This window comes from Haemaphysalis longicornis, unplaced genomic scaffold, assembly GCF_048455015.1.
Source record: "Haemaphysalis longicornis isolate Haplotype H1 unplaced genomic scaffold, Haemaphysalis longicornis Haplotype H1 scaffold_6, whole genome shotgun sequence".
Classification (NCBI taxonomy): Eukaryota; Metazoa; Arthropoda; class Arachnida; order Ixodida; family Ixodidae; genus Haemaphysalis; species Haemaphysalis longicornis.
The window spans coordinates 14,016,967-14,032,906 of record NW_027526407.1 but is presented as its reverse complement, the minus strand read 5'-3'; the positions used below and the strand labels follow the sequence as shown (position 1 = coordinate 14,032,906).

The following is a 15,940-nucleotide window of genomic DNA, read 5'->3' as shown; positions in this document are numbered from 1 at the left end:
TTTTCCTTCTTCATCAAGTGGACGGGCACTACATTCTGTTGTCTGTATTTAACACAATAAACTCTGAGGTGACTAGGGGCACTACTTTTTTTTTGCTACCTTAGACTCCAGTTTACTCTGCGCCCTGTATGTGTTTTCATCCATGTGGTGGGGTGCAAGAATTAAGTGTGGATATTATGTATCACAGCCAAACAATTTGAAGGAGCACTGACACCAATTTTTGGCGTTCATATTATTGCACAGTTCGCTTCCTTCACTCAACAGAATACCCTGGCTGAAATATGAGCGGCCTGCGACGCGAAGAACATAGTTCAATTGGATCTCATTTATCGCGCCGACGGAGCAGCGCACGGAGCGGCACTCGGCACATGGACATCAGCGTGGCATCACCCCGTGAAGCCAAAAGAAGCGACGCGACAGCGCTCGTCAAAAACTCGTGACGTCACTTCACGCGCGCGGCCCCACGAGTGGCGAGCCGCCGCAACACCCTCTCAAGCGGGCGCCGGTGACGTCCGCACAAAGCGGTGAGGTCAGGCCGGGATTCTGTCATATGCGCCGTTCGGGGTGAAAGCGAGGGAATTTGAAACAAACGATTTTCAGGCCATTCAATGTAATTAACTATCGCACGCTGAAGTATTTGAAGTGCTGTTTCAGGTTGGCCAGACCATTAAGCATCGATAAAAGCAATAAAAGTGTAACATGAAATTTTCGTGTCAGTGCTCCTTTAAGATAAAGCAGCGCTGTGTTCTTGTGCCACATTTCAACAACTGTACAAAACGAGATTCTAAGGGGCGCAAGGGAAGGGGGGGGAGGCAACAAGGTGTAGCAAGGCTACTTTTGTGGCTGTACGACGGACAGTTTTACTGAACAATGATGCCATTAGCTGTGCCTAAACAAGAAACTTATAGCTTACGTAACAGAGCTCAGTCATTCACTGTGTGCGTTAGGAACGCCCCTTTGTAGCTTTCTGATTGCTAAGGTTGTATAGCAACACAGTGCACTGGGTTGGGGAAAGCAGAAGAGGGGGTGGAGGCAGGAATCTAATTTTTTGACTGTGAATAATGAAAAATGGCTGCAAATCTTGTGTAATGTTTCATTACGTGACTGTCTTTGCTTTACCGTGTATACGTGGAGCTTCTAAGTGTGGCTGTGGGCAAAAAAAAGGTATTTCAGAGGGGGAGGGGGAGGTTTTATAGCTTTTCACAACCTTGTGTTCACATATTAACACTTAATAAGAAAGCTGGTACAAAAATGATATATGAGGCATACAATTGTGACATGGTGGTGAAAAAAAAATAGACGGTGGTGTAAAAAATATTTGGCTCACATTGTCACGCAGGAATGCCCGTTGCTCCAAGGGAGGCTTTTCAAAGAGTTTCAATCCCTCCCGATTGTGGAAACAGGCACTTGCTAACCGATATGTGCGGATGTGCGACCAGGTACAATCTCTCTGCGAATGCAGCCGACATGATTCTCAGTACCGGGGGAATATTGTGTTTATAAATTCTGCATGCAAACAGCGTTCCACTTTAGCTACCTACATGCATCAATCAGAGCATGCCAAAGTTTGGCCTTGCAGACAAAATACAACATTGTTTAATTTGATAGAACTAGCCTTAGGTAACTTGTTCAGCCCTATTCCAGCCGTGAAAGACGTTTTTTAACGGAAAATTAAAAAAAAAAAGAACACGCAGTATTGGAAAACTTTCAAATGTCGCACTACAGCGACCTGTTTTTGGCAGGTGTGACGTCATTTGGGCAGCACTAAAAACATCGTTATCAACTCGTTATGTGTCAACTGCACAGTAGCGTTCAAGTTACTCGATTAAGGGGGGAGGGGGGAGGCATGGCTCTTAAAACAATATCTTTTAATTCTCAAGTAAACTCTGTGAAACTTTTCAGTGATGATGATGATGATGTTTGGAATTTAATGGCGCAAGGCCAACTAAGGGCAAAGAGCACCAAACAAAAGTGATTTCATGAGAGCGACGTGAAAGTAAAAGTAGAACATTCCAGCAAACATAAACAAGAGTAAAACACAACCTAATGAAGATGACTGGTGTAAAGGGCCAGGTTGTCATGATGCATGACAAGAGGTGTAAAAATTTCACGTCGGTAAGAAACTGAAAAACACGTTTGATTGAAAATATGGGCTCATCTCCTAGGAAGTATGACGGGTGTTGTGGAATGTGTCGTGTTTATAGTTGTGGGAAGTGTTTCCACCGTTTTATGTCAAGTGCCTTGCATTGAATCAGTATGTGGATGACAGATAGGCCCTCTCCACACCCGCTGCACATGGGTCTTGGTGATCCAGTGAGCAGATGGGAGTGTTACATGTGTGTGGCCTATCCGTAACCTTTCCAAGGCCACCTCTGTGTGTCGGTTGTGTGAATCGATTGTGTATCGTCCCAAGTGTGGTTTTACAATGCGCAGTTTGTTGTCTGTCTGTTCACTCCAATGTTTTTGCCATGTTTTACGTAATTGTTGAAACTTGTCAGTCTTGCCGGTTTTTTTTCCCACTCATTTCCAAACATGGGATTATTTTCTGAGTGAGTCAATCAGTTTCCCAGATAATTAGAGATACTTGGTCATTTTTGGAGGAACAATAGACAAAACAGTGTCAGCCATAAAACTGTTCTCTTTGTATTTTCCAGTATACTATGAACCCTGGTGAGTGCAATAAGAGAATAGGTTTATTGATGCATCGCTTGGAACTAACTTCACAGCTCATTAACCTTTGGTGGCACCAGTGGCGAGGAACCATTTCGAATGCCATTTCCAAACACCAAAGTTCAATGAGCTGTAAAATGAGTTCCAAGCGGTGCACCAAGAAACTAATTGTCTTATTGCACTCACCAGGGCTCATAGTATTGGAAAATATAAAGAGAACAGTTTTATGACCAACACTGTCTTGTCTATTACTCCTCCAGAAATGACTAATTATCCCTAATTATCTTGGGAACTGATTGACGGACTCAAATAATGGTGGCACATTTGAAATATAAGTGAGGAAAAAGCAGCAAGACTGACAAGTCTGACAGAGTTTACTTAGAAATTAAAAGAAATTGTTTTAAGAGCCATGTCCCCTCTGAAATGGAAATAAGGATCCCACTACAATCGTTCAGTCACCTTAGCGACGGGTCGCACTAACAAGGCTGTGTAACGTCATAGAAAAGCTGCCAGAAAAAGGCTAGGGAGTCTCACCACTGCGTTGCATGTTTTCATTAATGTCTCCATTACTTGTTCGAAATTTGCGATAAGATTAGTATTAATTTTATTGGCACAGAAGAAACCTTCTAATGAACCAAACTTACATTTTGTCTTCATGGCCCGCTTGAAGCGAAGTTTGTGTCCTGGCTTTCCTGCACAGCCTCGTGTCATGTGAACAGGCCAACCCAAGTAATCCAGTCGAGTGAAGCTTGAACAATGCGTGGCGTGCGACGAAGCCAACCTGTAGTAAAATCTGTAGTAAAATTCCTGTAGTAAAATCTCAAATTTTCTAGAAATTCGAACGCTATATAAATAGACTGCAGCTCAAATGACAAACAGTATTCGTGAAATATTCGAACTTCCGTTCCCCTCTACTGTTTTTTTAAAGGGGAAGCTTTCTGAGTGGGACCGGTGGCGTCCTATCAAAAAAAAAGAAAAAGAAAAAGAAAAAAAAAACGGGTTTCCCCGATGACTGGTTGGTCAACCGAAACGTTCTGATAAAATCTCCAGACAAAAGGCGCGCATGTGAAACAGGGATTCCATTTTGTCAGAACGGTTAGAATTGAAAATCGCGAAAAAGGAACAATTCTAGATAAAGCAATACACGGATCGATCGTGAAGGACGAGTGCAATAGCATACCGTCATCTCTCGAACCACGTATCGGCATAGAGTTTCTCAGTGTGTATCGGTATACATTTAGACCATTCGTAGATGCGTTTACTTAGTGCTCGAACAATCGCTGCACGGGTGCGTTCTTTGTTTGCAAATTGGGTTTTTGAAGGTTTGACGATTGATTGGATGCACTTTCAACTGAGATTTTGACTCACCATTGACGCAATTTTGGTGTGGCAAAGCTTTCGCACTTCTCTCTTCCTTTAGGAAGGGACGGTCAATTTATTTCTTCTTTTAAAACTAGCTAGGCTGTGGCCTTTTGTGTACTGCTAGCCCTGTATACGTGGTCGCTGAAGCCTGTTATTTGCTATTGCCGGCCGAGAATTGCGCCATAATGACAAAAGTTGTTTGGGTACCTGTTCACTTTTGGGGGTTTAGAGGCAATAACAGCTGTCACTTGAGTAGTTTTCATTTCTGCGAGTCTATAAGTACTTCATTCTCTGCATTTGCCTGTGCTAGACAAGAACAAGCAATTATACTAAACAGAAGCCCTGCATAAAACATTGCAGGGGCTCCACGCTGTCAGTAATGTAGAAATTTCGCTAGAACGAAAAACTTGGCGCAGCTTGCACCAGTGGGGCAAGGCTGCAGAAAAACGGCAGAGCTGGGGGTCGACATAGCTTCTCCGGTTTTTTAGGTTTTTCTAGCTTTAAGAGGGCTAGGTTTTGCGATGCTCTTGCTAGGCTAGGCTAAGTGTTCAGGGGTGAAGCCGTTTAGCCAGATTTTACAAGGCCGTCATGGTTGGTCCTTAACACTGACAGTGGATCCCAGGGGGAAAGAAGCTAGGCCAACCCCCAGCTCCACTATTTTGCCAGCCTTGCACTATTAGTGCAAGCTGCGCCGATTTTCTTTTGCGTTTCTGTGCCACTTGTGCTCACACTCGAGCAGGTGCGAAAGCTGGCTTCACTGTTATGCTAACCTATCTGCAGTGGTGCACCCTTTGCAGGCGTTTTTTTTTTCTTGGCATCTTTTTTTGCTAATGCTGCCAGACCAAGCACAAAGCTGAACAGCTGCACCGTTTAAAAATTCCTTAAAGAAAGCTTTTCAATAACTTTGGTACGTGTTCAACTGAGTAAATGCAAGTTGTTGGTCACCGCCAACCATGACGTTATGCCAGACGTTCACCTGCACAGTTCAAAACCAGTGCAACATCTGTCCACCAAGCAGCAGTCGGGCATTTAAATCTGATCACGTACTACGGTCTTAATAATTCGGTAAGTCAAATTGCCCACAATTACATGGTCTCGTTGGTGTACTATAATTTTAGGTGAAGCTTAAATGGCTGGATTTTTATGGGTTTTGGATGTCCAAGAACACAAACTCCTGGGGCTCCACGTGTCAAGTTTGATTCATTAAAAAGATTGTATTGTCCCAATAAGAGTGATGCCAGTTTTATCACAAACATTAAACAGTTTAGATATTAAGGAAAGCCGCGGAGCAGTGGTGACTCAGCAGCCACTCGCAGAGTCAAGTTTGTGCACTTGGCAGCTTCTGACCCAAGTCACCGTCCAGAAAAATGATTGTGCGATTGCAGTGGTGTTCCTCTACCTCCAATCGATCATGCCACTTCAATGCTTGCACGCCGCTGACAATTGTTTTAGTGTTGTCCTTTACTGCATCCCTGCTACGTGTAGCAAAAAAAGTATTGGGACATTTTGCAATGTTTCTTGCATTTCTGTCGAGTACATTACCAAATTCTAGTTCTTTCGAATGTAACAAGTTTTCAATTTGTCATCACGGCCCCTTTGAATTGAGAGAGGGCTTTAAGTTTACAGAAAATTCGCCTCTTGCTACACGAATATCCGTCTGTGGTGTAAAGGAAGAAATTTGGGACGCTAAAGCTGACGAACTTTATTTGAACCAAAACACTTGACAGCTTATTGCTGAACATTTCACGTTTCCCACGTGCTGAAACTGTGTCCATTACAGATCATGGTTGAACTTGAAATAGAAAGGAGCAAACTTCTCCCTTGTGGCACACAGGTTCACAAAGAACATGGGAACAAGATGGATCACATCCGAGTTGACGTTAAAAAATGAGCTCGCACTTTAGGAGAAGCTGGTCGTGCTTCACGTAGCCGTCATCTTCAAGATTCTTCCAGTCAAAGCTATGCTGCCAGAAGTACAATGGGTCGTTGCTGGACGAAGTAGGCTTTGAAAAACATTCCAGCCTCTCAAGGCCAGGTTGAAAGCCCATTTTACGGAACTCTGACGTCTTTTGATGGACGATGCCAAGACGGATCTTGTGTTGAAAGGGCCACTCGAGAAGGTCATCCAAGTCTCCCTTGTGCAGTTGTATGATGAAATGAAGCGAAAAAGTGTTGCCATCATTCTGGAGGAACACCCCCGACGACATGCAGTAGCCACCTAGGTACACCCGTTCACTCTCGCGCACTGCTACCCACTCCTTTGCAGCAACCCTTTTCAACGAATCACATTCTTTCAGAAGCCAACAGTGGGCCTTGGGAAAATCTCTGGCACAGCAGACATTCCTGGCACACAATAATGATTCCTGACACTTCTTCAGTAGATAATCTGTGTTATGCTCCAAGCTTTCAGCATTTTGTCGCGCTAGTTCGCGCACTTCCTGCACAAGGGCCCTTCTTAGGACTGCGATATCCCGAGAAAGCACACTTTGTTGCTCACGCAGAGCATTACTCTCGACAAAGTGTTGCCTCTGGCCAGCTTCAACTTCGCTCAGGCCCTCTTCCAATGTTTCCCTCAGCTCTCTTAACCCTGCCATTTGCTGTTCTTGACCTGTTTGGAATACATTGGTGCTCCGAAGACAAATCTCTCGTAATTCTTCCGTCAAGTTTGAAAGAGTGTTCATGAATGTTTCTTTGGTAGCATCAACATCATCAGCAAGCTTTTTCAGTTTGTCACACTGGGCATCCAGCAGAGTCTTAACCTCTCCTATGCTATCTGCTCTTTCAGGACTGTGCATTGCTCTCTGCTGCTCTTTCAGGTTTAAAGCATCTTTCAATGTTTGGCCTATTTTCTTCATCTCCATTTGCACCGAGTGCATAGCCATGTCAGTTTTTGTTGACACATTCTGCACGGCCGCTTGGATGGCAAGCAAATACTGTTCAACATGTTTGCCCACTGCGCTGCCGGTTTCCTCTGGTGTTTGTTTCGATGAAACCGATGGAATAAGCTCGCCAGGGCATTCTTTAAGATGTGAGCAAGCACTGCTCCGAAGGACTGTGATTGAGCACTTGGGACAAGTCGCAGGGCGATGTCCGCATTCAGAGTGAAAGTGTTTGGCGATATCAGCAGCGGCGAGGACAGCGTCACAGCCCGTTGCCTTGTTCCAGCACCATACCTGCAATAAAAAGAACACACCCCATCACAGAATCAAAAGGCATTCTTAAAATGCACTATAACCTTGAAATAAAACAAGAACAAGCAAATAACTCCCACAAATTTGAAAAAAAAAACTAGGCAACACAAAACCTTCACTTTGTACCAGTGGACTTAAAGACAAAAATTTAAAATGCACAGAAAAATGTGTGATGCCGTGCACCATCAACTGCTATTCTACTTGTAAAAGTGAAGTCGACTTCAGATGATCGGTGCTTAGAGCTTCATAGGGATACTGCATACTTTAATAACCCAAGCAACCACGGATGTCCGTGGGATGTCCGAAATACAGCCGAACATCTAATGCGCAATTTGGATGGCCACTGTACGTTTACTGTACGTCTGTGTTTGGGTGTACATTTTCGGGTGTACAGTGGACATCCAGAAATGGATGTACAAGTCCGAATGACATCAGTCAATAGACGTACAAAGTTACTACTGAGCATAAAATATTGGCTTGAATTGAATATAAAAGCAAAAAACGAAAAAGCTACTTTGCTTTCTAATTCAAATAATTTTGTACATCAACACCCTAACGTGTACATTGCAAGTTTCATCTGCGTATTTTAAAAATTAAGCCTAAATTTTTTACTGTATTGAAGCACCTCATCGCCTCCAACGATGATCTCTTTGGTGAAGGATATAGAAGAATTGAGAACCGCTAACGAAAAATGTGAAGCAAGTTCACTGTGTGCATGTATGCCTGTCTGCCCGGTAGTGCGTTCGTCGTGTGCAGTGTAGTATTCGTTGTAGTAACATAATATTCTCGTTATGTGATTCTGGAAATTTTTACTGTACATCCAAAATACACCCAATTTCAGACATCCGACTAGACGTACGGAAGTGTTAAACCCAGACATCCCACGGACGTACGTGGTACGTCCAAGGCTCTGAAACGGACGTCGTACGGACGTGCGTTAGAGCCAGAATGGAGGTACGTGGTTGCTTCGCAATAATAGACTCCTTTCGGTCTCCCTTCAAAATGTCTTCCCTGGAGTGTGGCTGTGTGCAGGGTGGTGCGACAATAATTGGAACACTTTAAAAAAAAATTTTCTTGAGCGAACCGCCGCCTGTCCGCGCTCAAACTTCGCATGAAGGTCACATTTTGTGGTCTATTTTGCTTGACACTGGGAACAACGACGGTACTTAATTGCTTATTCTGAAAATAAATAAAACGATTTTCATCTATGGGAAATGGCTTCTGATTTGGACGTGCGAGCCAGCGAAAGTTGATCTTGGAACGACGGCACCACCTGGGGTATTCAGAGCGAGACCCACATCTGGGATTCAGGGTAGGAAGGAGCCAAATGGTGCAGCAGAAATGGTGCAGCACGTCGTGAGTTTCTTCCGACCAGCGAACGACACCAAAGCAGGTCCTAACGATCTATCGTAACGATCAGTCGCATGCGAATCGCGTGTCCAGCGCTTGTGTCCAGCGCTTCACTCTGCAGGTGGTTCCGTCGTTCCAACATCAACTTGCGCTGGCTCGCACGTCCAAATCAGCCGCCATTTTCCCATAGGCGAAAATCGTTTTTATTTATTTCTAGAATACACAGGTAAGTACCATCGTTGCTTCCGGTATCAAACAAAATAGACCACAAATTGCGACCTTCGTGGCAAGTTTGAGCGCGAACAGAGCGGCGGTTCGCTCAGAAATTTTTTTTAAAGTGTTCCAATTATCGTCGCAACACCCTGTACACGTAATCTTAGAAGTACCGATGCGCACTGAAAACCCACGACTTGGCGGGAGAATGAAAATTTTAGACTAAATTGATTAATTTCTCAGTTGACAAGCGCAACCTTTCGAATAAAACGAACTTGTAATTTGTCTGCATGGCCCCTTTAAAGGCACTCGGCAAACATTTCCTTTTTGTGACTCGCCTGTCTCTTCATAAGGTTTTCAGCCGGGAAGTCTCTCCAGTCGACGTCATTTTCCTGCCAACCATCCCCGTCAAGCGGGCAGGCGTGGCCGCTGTCAACCACGCACTGCTCGTAGCAGGGCTGGCACAAAACATGTCGGCACGGAAGAAGAGCGGCGGTTTTCGGCACGAGTCCACATGCGCTGCATACTCTGTAGGACGGAAGAGGTTCCACGAAGTGCACGGGCCTCCAGTCTATCTCCGACGAGAAGCCGCATGGCGTGTAACTGTGTCCATCAGCTGACATTCTTCACCTTGCAAGTGCAGCCTGCTTATCCCAAGCAGCGTGAAGATAAGTACACTCTAGATAAGCATGGAGGATAGGGCAGATAAGGCGGGAAAATGAAACGGACGCGGATGGATGTGGATGTGACTTGTCGTGGCTCTGACTTTTAAAACGAGCCGGTGGCGCTGATGCGTCCGTTGGAAAATGACTGCAATATTTGTGGAGGAAAAACGGAAACAGACACCACCTGTTGCAGACGAGATGCTAGACATAGAGTTTCATTCTAATTTATAGAGGGAATTCTGGCGCCACTGTCTAGGGGAGCCGCGCTTCAGCGAGCGTGCCGTCCAGTTTTTGTTTGGAGTTCACGGTGCTTTTTGCTATGCGGCCTCCACGCACGATACAAAATACCTGTGGGGTATTTTTTCACCAAGGGGTGCACAGGGGAGCAGCTAGCAGAGGTCACACGCCACGTCATACAGAAAACGTCGGAGATCGGCTTTGATGTCGTCCGCCTTGTCACGGACAATCACAAGGTTAACGTGGCAGCCATGGAAGTTCTGTGCGACGGAGCGCTGCACATATCCGCTCCGCACCCCGCGGATGCCACGAAGACCATCTTTTTGGCTTTTGATCAGAGCCACATAATCAAAAATGTAAGGTCCCAGTTCCTGGCAAAAGACATCGGCGGAGAAAAAGAAATTTCATCGGTATACCTAAAGAAGATCTACAAAATGCAGAAGAACTCCATCGTAAAGCCAATCAGGTTCCTCACGAGAAAGCACCTGTACCCTTCCAACATTGAGAAGATGAGCGTTAAGCTAGCCGTGCAGTTGCTGTCAGCCGCAGTAGTTGAAGCCTTGAAATATTTCCAGGAGCAGGCAGGGCACACTACAGACGTGGAATTCGCATCGGCAGGGCCTACGATCCACTTCCTGGAAGTGATGCAGAAATGGTTTACTTTGATCGACGTGAGCAACTGCCAGCAATACGTTCATTGCAACAACATCGATTGCCGCCCATTCACTGCAGTAGACGACGAGAGGCTCGATTGGCTGGAACGATTTCATCGATTATGTGGAAGATCTGCGGGAGGCAAGCGAAGCTGAAAACTTCTTCAGCAAGGAAACGTGCCACGCCCTACTATTCACAACACAGTCAAATGTTGCCTGCATACGACTCCTGCTGACTGAGAAGAAATTTAAATTTGTTCTCACTCGCAATTAAGATGTCCAGTGACCCTATAGAGGCCATGTTCGGCTTCTTGAGGCGCAGTGCAGGATGTGATGATGCCTTGGACGTCAGGAGCACAACATGCGGTCTCGAAAAAATGCTAAAAACCGGAATCGTAGCCGCTTCCAGTGGCAGCAACGTGCAGAGTTCGGCGACGTTCACGTCAACTCAGCTTCTCCCAGTTCAGCAGGCACGCTGTACGAGCACACCAACCACAGACCTTATTTTGAACAGAGCAGCAACGCATCTAAGGGAGCACTTGCTCTCAGACAGGCCAATTTTCTCTAACCCCGACGTTGCCAGCCTGGCAATGATAGGAGGTTTTATTGTTCGCGCTGTAAGCGAGCGCATTGCCTGCGCTGAGTGCGTCGCAATGCTTCAGGCACCAAACAGCAGTGCTCCAAACCATGGCCTCATAACGCACCAAGACCGCGGCGGCCTCTACTAACCGACGCAGGAACTTGTCAAAGTTCTTGTAGGCCTACGCAGATTTGCTGACTACGTACTCTCGCAAAGACGGTCAGTAAAGAAGCCTCTGGAAGTATGCGTGAAAAGGTCCGTACAGGAGCTCATGAGCCTGCGCGTGTTGAGCTGTGGCAATACCGATTCGGACCACCGCAAGGTTCTTCTGGAGCTAATCGCACGAAAGCTCATCAAGCCACTTTTCGCCAACTATGCACAAGGGAAAACCGACACGCACGCTACTGTGAAGTTTCTTCACAAAAAGCCCTTGTCAAGAAAAATCGTGAAATTGTAGGTGTGCGCCTGTAGTCCCCGAGACGTACACGTCGTGCCATATAGCACCGCCTCTTTCTGCACAAAAGTGTCTGGAATCCTCACCAGGTCCTGGGATGAACCATTTCACACACGTGCTGTTGTGGTAGAGCGCACACCTTTGTCAACAGTGTTTGTGATACAAGTACGTGAACAATATTGCGTGAACACGCACTGAACCATTCCAAGAACAATATTTTCTTAGACTGATGACTTCGATTCTCGCGGTCATCACGTGTATCTAATTTTTTGCTGTTTTTCTGCTTCGTTCACCTTATCCTCAATTAAATGTGCTCAAATCTGCGCCTTCCTTTCTTCTCCACCATGCGAGTATATTTGACAGCATGCCAATCTTGGTGCGTATACCGAATTAGGTAAACGAAATAGCATATCAAGACGTAGGCCTGGCCAAGGCGTTGGCCTGGCACAGGCCAAGATAGGCACGGTCGAAGTGCCTTAATTCGGTTCGCCGAGCGATGACCAATTTTTCACGCCTGCTAAGCGTCGTACCGCAACAACCACAACGAGACGGCACACATACCGAGGCGCTAGCACCTACGGCAGGGGCCCGGCGGACCTGCAACGGCGAGCGGCCGGACCCAGTCCGCGCGGCAGGCACCCCAAAGATGACCCCAAAGTAGGAGCACGCGAGCGCTCACTGCAGGCACAAATAATTTCAATTGCGCGTTCCCATGCAGGCACGCACGCACAAAATCTCCTAGGAAAAAAAAAAAAAAGCACTGCTGTGGCTGGATGACTACATCACGCGGGTCACCTTACGGGTATTTTTTTGAGGCTGGTCAGTTTATTTCAGTGCAATATGTTGCTGCAGAGTTGCAGGTAGGTTTCAGCGCGGCGTCGGCTGCGCTGAAATCTACGCCGACGGGAGCTCGCCGCTCGCGGTCTCCGCCGGCGGACAGCGCGGAGGCCGGCTGCTCCCGGCTACTCCATTGGCTGCTCCGATAATGTCACGTGATCAAGCGGTACGAAGGCGAGCGCTCTCGCACGGCGCCTGGTCACAACACGCGGCAGGAAGCTCTCCATGGGAAAAAGAGCGACGTTCCAGGCATAGTTTTTTTTAGGAGGCGTTGGGCGGGAAAATGAAACGGACGCGGATGGATGTGGATGTGACTTGTCGTGGCTCTGACTTGTAAAACGAGCCGGTGGCGCTGATGCGTCCGTTGGAAAATGACTGCAATATTTGTGGAGGAAAAACGGAAACAGACACCACCTGTTGCAGACGAGATGCTAGACATAGAGTTTCATTCTAATTTATAGAGGGAATTCTGGCGCCACTGTCTAGGGGAGCCGCGCTTCAGCGAGCGTGCCGTCCAGTTTTTGTTTGGAGTTCACGGTAAAATTGGTGAAACTGCTGCCCAGGTAAAGCAGTCTGTTTGTTCTCTTTACCCCCCCCCCCCCCCCCCCCCCTGTTTGTTGAACCAACCTTGTATTAACAGCGGAGCTGTCGTATGTCGAGCATTTGAAGTCGAAGTCTGCTGAAGTCTGCTGAGTAAGTCTGCTGAAGGTAGTGCGCGTCTTGCAGGGGCAGGAGCATGTTCCCAGATCCGCCGGCGGCCTCGCAGAAACTGCTTCCCATGCCCACTGATAGATGGCGCAGTGGTCCGTCTGCATTTGGCAGTGCGCAGTGTTGAGCAAGTTGAGTTAACATTTTTATGCCAGTCTAAGGATACTGTGAAATAATAAAAAGCGATTAAAAATACAATTAATGTGACAGTTCTGTATCGCAATAATCACTGGTTTCTACCATGACAGACTGTAGCTCTGGCAGTGTGTCCAAGCTGAAAACCGGTAGAAGGCGCTTCTGCCTCCTGCCGCTGACATTTAGCTGCAGATTCGAGACAATTAGCTGTCGATACGACACGACAGAACCTGAGCTCTGCTGTTTCGGCCGATGTCACACTGTGTGGAATTGGGTTAATTTTTTTAGATGCGAAGCATCTCATGCTCGGGGCTGTGTCCCTCCCTCCCTCCCTCGTTATCATTGTTCGCCGTCCGCACTCTACTGCGCATGCGCGTCTCTTCAGCCCCGTCAGCGTTTGGGCTGACGTCAGTGCAGTCCACTATAAAGAGAAATACAGTCAAATCTCGGTACAACGAACACCACATTAACGAAAGTTTCAGATTAACGAGCATTTAAGAAATCCCACGCCGACTGTCTATAGTTTCAATGTATAATTATTTCACTACTACGTACTTCAGAAAAGCGAACTTTCCAAAATAACGATCATTTTATTTAGTTACGTGCCATGTTAAGAACGCTTCAGTACTACGAACTCATATTTCTAAGGCCGGAGATTCTTAGATTTCCGTTAAACAATCGCGGCAACCAGAGCCGTATGCTAGCAGACTACACGGCAAACCGCAGCGCAGAAGAGGACATCTTGCAACTTGCTCCGCGAATACGCGAGCCGACGAGAGATAGAAAAAAGGTGAGGAGAAGAAAAAAAATGAAGCATGGGTGGCCTCCTCCGTCCAGAAAGCCGCGGCCGCACTATTCGCGCCCCACCCCAAGTTTTTCTACGTTCCGCCGCTGCTCGGGAGGCTTGCTGGATCTTCACGGACATCAGCGGAGCTCACAACAAAGGACATTCTCCAAAGCGTGAGTGTTCAGGATGAAGAAGGGGGCGAGGCGTGAACGACAATGCCTCCGAGGGTGTCGCGGCAGCACTCGAAGACTGATACGAGAACGTGAGGACTGCGGATGGGCTGGGCAGCGTACGAAAACTCTGTACATTGCCGGGGGAAAACCGCGCGGCCAATGAGTCAGTCCACAAAAATGTGGAAGAGTTGGAGTTTTTCATGCTAGGAAGCTTGGGCTGCACGCACCAGAAGAAAATTGCCAATTACGTTAAATAAATGTGATTGTTTCATGATTACTTGCGCATTTTTTGTGAGAAATTACTTCAAGGATGCACTTCTTACAGGTAAGTCGTTTTAGGCATTGAAATATTATTTGTTGTCTTAAATTTTGCGATTTTCGCTACAACGACCTTTCAGAATAACGAGCAATTTTCCGCGGTCCCCTGAAGTTCGTTATATCTAGATTTCACTGTAGTTATGCGGCGCCCGGTTTCGATCCCACGACTCTCTGGCCGCAACGGGAGGTACGTGGCGCTCTTCCCACTGCGCTACAAACCGAGACGGGAGCAAATGCTACGAACGCGCCTTATGTCCTTCACTCATTCAAACTACGTCAAGAAGCTACTGATACAGCGAAGGCACGCGAAGCTGAACGTCAACGGAAACGACGAACTGAAAACTAATGGGAACTTCAGTCGACCCCATGGCTGCTTTGCACACTACTCAGGGTTCCCCTACTGGAAGATGGTGTAAATTTTTTTCTCTTAATAGCCCCTTAAATCGACTAGACACCCATTGTGTAGCTGCTTTACCCTTCGTCCCACGGGAATGCCATGCATTTCCCTTTTCTCCTCCGTAGCACTTTGCTTCTGGGGTTCGTCCACACTGCACGGCGTGGGAACACAGTTCGCGCGTACGAGGCTAGGCTCCCTTCTTCGCCTCCTTCCTACCCACGCGAAGGTCTTCTTCGACTTTGGGGAAAACAGGGAGACCGCTGGCCCTGCCACGTGTCTTGAGACGCTCTTCAATGGAGCGGTCGTTTATGCGCTGACTTCCCCAGACGCCGGCTTGCGAAGTTCCCCAGGGATGTGGCCATGGAGTAATGGGAGGAGGTGGTGGTGGTTTCTTTTCATTTATTTATCCGAACTTTATTTATCCGACGCTATATAGAAAGAGGGCACCGGCTGGGAGCACCGGCACATTACAGTCCCCTAGTCGACGGCCAGCAGCCCGTGGGCCCTAGCGGCGAGTTCGGCCAGCTGGATCACACACTCTTGCACTTGTGGGTCGGAGCTGAGCAGCGTAGCCTCCCATTGCTCTAGCGGGGTAAGGGGCAGCGACAGAGTAGGATGGAGGGGGTTTCGAAGGGCACGCGCCCACTATGTGTTGAAGGGAAGCGAAGGGTGCGCCACACAATGTGCACGTGTGGCAGTATGGCGGGGGTAACTGGAGGTGGCACAATGCAGGATGCGTGAAGGTGTTAGTCTGCAGTCGACGCCACTGAACAGACTGCCTGCTCTTTAAGGTTGGAGCGGGGCCAGGGAAGTGCATACGACTAAGGCGGTAATGCAGCGTAATGTCCCTATAGGTGACCAGGCGATCCCTCCCTGCCGCCCGAGGTGGAGAGGCAGCATGCGAGGCATCCCGGCAGTAGAAATCTCGGGCTACCTCGTCAGCCAGCTCGTTACCCGGAAGGGACGAATGGGCCGGTGTCCATATCAGGCGTGGACCATGTGCAGGCGGAGTCGGTGCTTTCTGCAGGATACGTGCGGTGATGGGGGATGCACGACCCGTCGCAAAGTTCTGAAGAGCCGTCTGCGAGTCGGAGATTATTGCGGTTGCCGGGGTAGCTGTAAGGGCCATGGCAATGGCGACTTCTTCACTAACTTCAGGGTGAGGCGTGGACACCGAGCACGAAGCAACAGAGTCTCCTTGGGAGTTGTC

General features: G+C 47.4%; 1 protein-coding gene across 1 annotated transcript; it reads right to left on the bottom strand.

Moving 5' to 3' along the window:
* Positions 1-5,709: 5,709 nt before the first annotated feature.
* LOC144142255 (TNF receptor-associated factor 6-like) lies at positions 5,710-9,541 on the bottom strand. The gene is made up of 2 exons (XM_077673621.1): positions 9,125-9,541; positions 5,710-7,205 (listed from the first exon to the last, which is right to left on the bottom strand). The coding sequence occupies exons 1-2, from the start codon at positions 9,407-9,409 to the stop codon at positions 5,913-5,915; spliced, it is 1,578 nt and encodes a 525-aa protein (XP_077529747.1). The 5' UTR covers positions 9,410-9,541; the 3' UTR covers positions 5,710-5,912.
* Positions 9,542-15,940: the final 6,399 nt, after the last annotated feature.

Coding starts and splice junctions, on each gene's coding strand:
- LOC144142255 (XM_077673621.1), bottom strand. CDS start 9,409: ATGTCAGCTGATGGACACAGTTACACGCCATGCGGCTTCTCGTCGGAG. Junction 7,206..9,124: donor AAAACCTTATGAAGAGACAG/GCGAGTCACAAA, acceptor TTTTTATTGCAG/GTATGGTGCTGGAACAAGGC.